The sequence below is a fragment of the Carya illinoinensis genome, chromosome 1, assembly GCF_018687715.1.
Source record: "Carya illinoinensis cultivar Pawnee chromosome 1, C.illinoinensisPawnee_v1, whole genome shotgun sequence".
Lineage (NCBI taxonomy): Eukaryota > Viridiplantae > Streptophyta > Magnoliopsida > Fagales > Juglandaceae > Carya > Carya illinoinensis.
In genome coordinates this window covers 467,990-476,194 of record NC_056752.1, presented here as the reverse complement: position 1 = coordinate 476,194, position 8,205 = coordinate 467,990, and the positions used below count along the sequence as shown (strand labels likewise).

Genomic DNA, 8,205 nt, shown 5'->3' with positions numbered 1-8,205 from the left:
TGTATCAAAGAACCGACATGAGCCAATTATTGACTGACATTCTACCTGCAGGAGTAATATATAAGAGTAAATTGATGATGACCCATGTATTGAAAATAATACTGATTTAGAAGGAGGAGGACCGGTGGACATGGAACAAATACATGAATGATTTTACCCTGGCTAGCTCCCAACTCCCAAGTACTAAAGATCATTGAAATCTCGTACAAAGTAGTACGAAACTTGTTCGTTAATTATAACACTATATATATAATTAGAAGAATCCTGTTCATGATCGATATCATCTTGATTAAAAGTAGGTACAAATAATAATAACCAGTAGTACTACTACTACGTACATGAGCAATTTACTATATAGTCTTAATTAATTAATTACTTGAAAATACCCACTCCATATATAACTCTCCGTCATCTTGATTTAATAATTAATGACCCAGAAAAGTTAAATAATGATGATAGAAAACATTAATTTAATACAAGTCATGGTCAGGGTAGAGAATATGTTGCTTTCCAAGCCAGCCTCTCTTGTCAAGCAGGTTGCTTTCACCCACACCTTTTCTTTACTATAGCTAATTAGTTTTTGAATTTCTCTTTTCCTAAACTTGACGGTCTTTTGGATTAAGTGCCATTATTAATTAGGGAGATGGGAACTTTAATATATACTAATAAAAAGTGATTAATGACTTTATTCATACTTAAATTGAGGAAATTAATGAGGCCCTCCATAAACGCAATCCAATACGCTCGATCGTAAGACAGATGCGTTCGTCGACACCCTCATTTTAATTAATTGCCCTTAAATAAAAATTACTTTTATATATAGACACGACCAAGATTAATATATTTTGAAATCTCAAGCTTGCTTTTGTTTAATTTATAAGATTATAATATTTTTAGTGAGCAACCGATCGAAATATTGGCAATATGTTATGGTGCAATATTGGAGATTTCCCACCTATTACATTATTAAATATGTGCCACTAGGTAGTACTCTAGCTAGCGTACGAAACAACAAAAAATAAAATAAACAATAAAAAATAAAAATAAAAACTGGTGCAGTAGTAATATGTACTTGATTATACACTTATAAATTTGCCCAGTAAAAAAGAATTAAAAAGGAGCTCTCTAATTTATATGTTTATGACAAAAAATCGATGCCTATCATGATCAATAAGAGGTTTGGTTAATTTAGAATATAGCTAGAATAGTGCTTCATATATATATATATATATATATATATATATATATATTCGAGTGCTTGATCGATGTCAATGAGATCTTGTATGCATTTGTAGGTTTTTGACTTATCACTCTAAGAAAATTTGATAGTTATTGTTACTTATTTCTTGTAAAAGTAACTATTTTCTATTAAAATAGATTCATTTTAATAGAAAATAATCATTTTCACAAGAAATAAATTTAATAACTGCTTAATTTTCTTATAGTACTGTATACAGATAACAAAAAAAATGGAATATTGATTCATATAATGATACAGACCAACCATAAAATCTCGTTTATTTTTATTTTTATTTTTTTGAAATAAAACAAAAAAAATAAAAGGAAAACTGAATGAAGCTCTATCCCAGAAGTAAACTCCTGGCCATTATAAAGAAAAAATGGGTAAAATGCAAAATATTTCTTAAAGCAGCATTTTGAACCTTTTTAACTGGGAGATGAAAAGGTGATCGATCATGAGAGGTTGGTCCAGTTCTTCCAAGTGGGGGTAGGTATAAAATGGATGGAAACCCATATCGACTCGCTTTGAAAAGGATCGTCTGGTGGAGGAGACTATATATATAAATAAATAAATATATATATATATATATATATATATATATATATATATATATATGAAGTTGTCAATCACTGTCTCTGTCCTTTAAGTTTTTTTTTTTTTTTTTTTTTTCCCTCTCCTTTAGCTAGCTAGCATTGTCTCTTCCTTTCTTCATTCATAAGTTACAAAGACGACAACTTTAAATTGTTTATCTCTGATAAAAAGGAAATAGACAAGTGGCATATGGGCACTCATTGGTGTCCATGTCTGGACTGCCAAGCTCTGATCTGATATGTAGATATTAATAATCTCGTCAATAGATATAAGTTCGACGTTTATAAATATATAGTCCAAGCTAAATGAAGAAGATCCAAGATTGATTTCATGATGGGCGGTGCGGGCATGGCCCAGAAGCACTGTACTGCATTATCTATCCGGGGCCCTCTCTGGATCGATCTATGCTGGGGTCCTCGATTGATCTCTGATGTATGGATCTCCTCTCCCAGTCATTTGCCCCACTATATTTAATCAAGTCGCCTATTGCAAGTTGACGTAATTATCAATCACTAAAAGTAGTACTAGTCTTAAAGTTGGAAGTTCACTTCGCATCGTTGGTATTGCTCAACACTAATGACAAGTTAGGTTTATATAATAATTACCAATTTTAAAAACTACTCCTTTCTTGAGTACCACTGATGCAGGCAAGGAAAGCTAGCAAGATATATAACAACATCAATGATTAAAGTAGGTGCGCAGTAGATAGGCATGCTAATTTCATTACCAGAAAATAAGTATTTATGACCACCGATGACCTATTTGTAACAAAAATGATTATGATAATATAGAAACTTATTTTGATATAAAATAATTATTTTAATATAAAATAATGACGGTAAATAAATAGTTTTCTTGCATTGTTTATTTAAATAGGCCGAAGAATAATGACAAAGAGTGATTAACTATATAGTATATTATATACATGCAGTACATGATCATTTCCCTCAACATTTTAATTTGGACATATATATATATATACACATGATCAATTCCCTCAATATTAGGAATTAAATTGCTTATATATATTCTTTTGATACTAATGCATGATGCATGGGGCTTTAATCAAGAAAGTGGGATGACTTAAGAATTAGATGATTGGTGTTGGTGCTTTTATTTATAAAAGAATTTCGCGCTATCTTCTGCGACAGCTTGTCTGATTGAGTATAACTACTTGGGGCGCCTGATGTTTTAATTTGCACCTCGATCTCATCGATGCGAACAGACAAAAGGGAAAGAAATGTTAAGACTTTTAGTTTTCCTAGAAAACTTTTATCTTGTCTAAAGTGGTTCACTTTATCTAAGATGATACACTTCATCTATCAAGTATAGGTAATTGCCCTTCATAAATAAAATGGTGACCCTTGCTATTTTTTGATGGATGAAATAATGAGGGTAGCCTAAAGGTTGTAGGAGTAATAAATGAGGGTCCATAGTCTAGCCTATATAAAGGGGCTTGTGTTTTCCATTAGAACCACCCAAAAAGTTCTAAGGCAAAAGACTAGAAGTCCATTTCCTACAAAATCTCTAGTCTCTTTTGTAAATTTGAAGTTTTCCAGTTATCAAGCACAAATGGCCGGAGGTAAAAGATCCTATAGATCCTTTTTATTCATTACAACTTTTTCTTACATTTGGTATCAAAGCGGTTGCCTTTCAGCTTTGTGTTTGAATTATTAGTATTTCTTTTGTTCATATAATGGGCTTTGAAATCTAGTTTTGTTCTTTGCATGATCAATGTTTTTTTGTCATAATCTATATTGTGAGAGAAAATCCGGGTCATGATTTCAATCTTTTGTAGGCTCAATTTCAAGTTCAATTCATATTATTGGGCCTTTGGGCTAATTTACAGTTTTTTAAGGAGATGTTCAGTTATATTTCTTTTAATAATGAAGGTAATGCCACAGCATCCTTATTATTTAAAAGAATACATATATAAAAAAATATATATATATATTGGAATCTCATTGTAATTAAATTATAGGTTTTAAGGATTTATCCCTACAGGGAAATCTTTAATTTTTGTGATTTAATTAGTATAAGAAAATGATTTTCGGTATTAACAGTTAAATTTATCTTCTTCCTACAGGTGTGGATAGTTTTATTTGTTAATATTTGGAATAATTTGTCTTATAAATAAAGATGAGTAAATTTATGCTGTTATGCAACCTTTTCCCACAGGAAGGTTAAAATTTACTTGAATTCATAGCATTAAAGTTTTTCTTGGTTTTGCAGGTGTTGTACCACAATCCTTAGCTAATGGTGTTTATTTTATTCCAATGCTTGATGGCACTAATTTTTCTGACTGGAAAGATTCGGTTCAATTTACCTTGGGGTATATGGACCTTGACTATGCACTCCAAGTGGAGCAACCACCTGCTGCCACGGATACGGATGCACAGGAAGTTATTGAAAATCGCCAATGGTGGGAGCGATCTAATCGCCTAAGTCTAATGCTCATAAAGTCTCGCATGAGTAAGAGCATTAGAGGTTCTATTGGTGATTGCGCTACAATTAAGGAATTAATACAGGCAATTGAGGAACAGTTTGTTCGCTCTGACAAGGCTTTTGCTAGCACTCTTATCAGACAATTCACTACTAAAACCTTTGACAGTTCTAAGGGTATGCGTGCATACATTACAGAAATGAGAGATATTGTTTCTCAACTTAAGGGCTTAAAGATAGAGATATCTGAGCCATTCTTGGTCCATTTCATCCTTGACTCATTGCCATCTGAGTATGGACCTTTCAAGATCTCTTATAACACACATAAGGAAAACTGATCAGTTACGGATCTTCTGACCATGTGTGTGCAAGAAGAGAAAAGAATGAAGCATGATCGACCTGAAAGTGCTAATATGGTCGCGAATGATAAAGTTAAGAACGAGAAGGGCCAAAGTGGACCTCAAAAGAAAAGGAAGCATAATGTGCCATCAAAATCCAATGGATCTAATGGCAAAAAGGTGACCTGCTTCTTTTGCAAGAAAGAGGGATATGTAAAGAAGAGTTGCACCAAGTATAAAGAGTGGCTTGAAAAGAAAGGTAGCTCTATATCTCTTGTGTGACATGAATCTTTTTTCATTGATGCTCCTAAAAATTCATGGTGGATTGACTCTGGTTCTTCAATTCATATTGTGAATACATTGCAGGGTTTTCTCACCAGAAGGAAACCAACAACAAGTGAACTTTGGGTTTTCACCTGAAATAAAGGGCGTTCACAAGTTGTTGCAGTTGGAGTTTTTAGAGTGATTCTCAAATCGGGACATGTTTTGGATTTAAATAATGTTTTTTATATTCCAGAATTTTGTAGAAATTTAATTTCTGTTTCCAAACTTGTTATCAAAGGATACAGTTTCCTTTTTGAAAATGTTATGACTGTTTTTAAGAATAAAATTCCTGTTGATTCTGGAACTTTAGTTGATAACCTTTTTAAATTAGATATTCATCCCGATTTTGAAGAGAATTATCTATCTCTGCATTCAGTTGGCATTAAGAGAAACCTTTTGAATGAAAAATCTTCTCTACTATGGCATAAGAGATTGGGACACATCTCTATAGAGAGGATGAGACGGTTAGTAAAAGAAGAGGTCCTACAGGATCTTGATTTTACTGACTTCAAGAATTGTGTGGACTGCATAAAGGGCAAGCAGACCATCAATAATTCTAAAGGTTCAAGAAGGAGCTCAAGTGTTCTTGAGATTATACACACAGATATATGTGGACCATTTTCTACCCCTTGCCTGAATGGTCAGAGATATTTTATGTGACGCCCCCAAATTCCGTTTGGGATCGGACGGACATTTGAAGCGTCGAGACATGCAACACAAGGTTACCTGCCCCTGTTCATGACATATAAGATGCAATATTCCTAACATGCATCTAACAATATGCAATATTCGCAGCGGATAATTTTTTTTTTTTAGCAATACTATGCACCAAATTGAAAATATCCCAAATGCTTAAAACATACTTCATACATAAAAATCCATTGAACAACTAAGATCACAACACTAGTCCAAAATGGTTATGATCCAAAAAGTAGTAGAGATGCAACTCAATCGTACAAGTAGTAATTTACGTTAATTACTATATCAACATTTATGTCGCACCGTCACTTAGTCAACTGTGTCTAGTTGATCAGCTCCTGATTCTCCTTCAGGTCCTGTAACAAGATCTACCATTCGGGGGGAATGGTAGTTGGAACTACCAAAGTGAGATTTGATTACAAATCTCAGTAAGTTAACAAAAAACTTCCACACAAGCTAATGATGCATGGATGACAGTAAAAGCATAAATGAATAATCAAATTCACAAGTAATTAAAGCATAACTTGGAGTACAACATAGCATAATTGACATAACTTAAATTGAAACATGAACTGAACTTGACTTGACATGAACTTGATCTGAAATTTGACTTAGCATGAACTTGCTTTGAAACTTGAATTAACATGAAAAATACATACTCCACAGTTGTTGTGGCCCCATGTATTTTACGTGTAAATACATACTCCACAATTGTTGTGGCCCCATATATTCTACGCAAACTTGACTTAACATGAAAAATACATACTCCACAGTTGTTGTGGCCCCATGTATTATACGTATAAATACATACTCCACAGTTGTTGTGGCCCCATGTATTCTACACAAGCTTGACTTAACATGAAAAATACATACTCCACAGTTGTTGTGGCCCCATGTATTCTACGTGTAAATACATACTCCACAGTTGTTGTGGCCCCATGTATTCTACGCAAACTTGACTTAACATGAAAAATACATACTCCACAGTTGTTGTGGCCCCATGTATTATACGTATAAATACATACTCCACAGTTGTTGTGGCCCCATGTATTCTACACAAACTTATTCTTTAACTGCTTAAATACATACTCCACAGTTGTTGTGGCCCCATGTATTCTACGTGACATAATTGCTGTGTCTCACGTAGTGTATGCGTCACAATTGCTGTGACCCCATACATAAGTAGTCAAGATGAAACGTGACTGGAATACGAAAGGACTGGAGCCCTGACGTAACATAAATATAACTTGAAATACATGACCAACTTGAGATAGAAATATTTCATAACATTGCATAACATATAATAGACAACATATTTAACATGACATACTTGCAACAGTGAATATTACATGACTTGACATACATGTAATAGATGGCATACTTAGCATGACGTACTTGTAAGGTACATTAATACATAACAGAATATATTATGTAACAGATAAAAATTTATGACAGAATAAATTCTGTATAATAGACAATTACGTGATAACTTGGCATGGCATGACATATATGATAACATACATACATACACTGTAGTTCCTTTACTTAGCACACATACACAGTAGACTGCTAGTAAGTTAAAAGCTAACTTACCTCGATTTCCGCGTTTCTTATAAAACTTCAAGTGCGATCACGAGGAACTGTAATTAGTGATTCTAAAAGTTAGAACTAAATCACTAAAAATTTGAAATATGAAAAATACTAACTTAAAGAGTAAAATTTTCATTTTACTCTCTACATGTGGGAAAATGACCGTTTTACCCATAACTTAAGGATTTTGCATACTAATTCCAAAAGTTTCCAAAATTTACATTCCTCATGTAAATTTTGTCCTAAACTTAAATATCAATTCAGAAAAATTTAAAACAAAACACAACTATGAAGAACACACTATGGCCGAAACATCCATAGGCCATTTTCCTTGATTTTTGTTGCAATTCCTTCTAACTTCAAAACTCATGCTTAAACCAAAATTTTGCTACAAACATCTTCCAATCCTAAGTTCAAAACCATACTTAAAATATCTATTTAGAAAAATCTAATAATTAACACCAAAATTGTTTTGTAAAAAGATCCAAGCACTTGAATCACAAGTTTTGACCTTAAATCAAAACATCTCCAAGAATTTCAAAAATCAAATCTTACTTCTAACATATTCATAATATCATCCTAACATCAACCATGCTTTAAATCATCAAACTAAAGTCACCAAAATCACAAAATAACATTTGGAGTTTTTGGTTTTACACTTAGTCCAAAAATAGAAACTTTTTCCTCAACTAGTTTTGATAAATCTCTTGATCTATGACTTATAAATATATGATCTTCAAACCAAACCATTACATGGTTTAAAAAAATGTCCTAAAACATATACAAGCTTCTAATTCAAGATCACATGGTTAGAAATTAACCAAAACATAAATTTAGCCAAGAATATCCACACTTTGGCTTATCTGAATATCTCTTTGCATAAAATTTCATATCTTTGAAACTAACATCAAATATATTCAAAATAATAATATAACATGTATATAAGATGTTTAGGATCCTCCAATAAAATTATCAAAGTCA

At 32.5% G+C, this 8,205-nt stretch overlaps 1 protein-coding gene across 1 annotated transcript; it reads left to right on the top strand.

The window, feature by feature from the left end:
- Positions 1-3,403: 3,403 nt before the first annotated feature.
- Positions 3,404-4,611, top strand: LOC122293031. Its single transcript, XM_043101647.1, has 2 exons — positions 3,404-3,413; positions 4,064-4,611. Exons 1-2 carry the CDS (start codon positions 3,404-3,406, stop codon positions 4,609-4,611), a joined length of 558 nt encoding a protein of 185 aa, XP_042957581.1.
- The last annotated feature ends 3,594 nt before the right edge of the window (positions 4,612-8,205 follow it).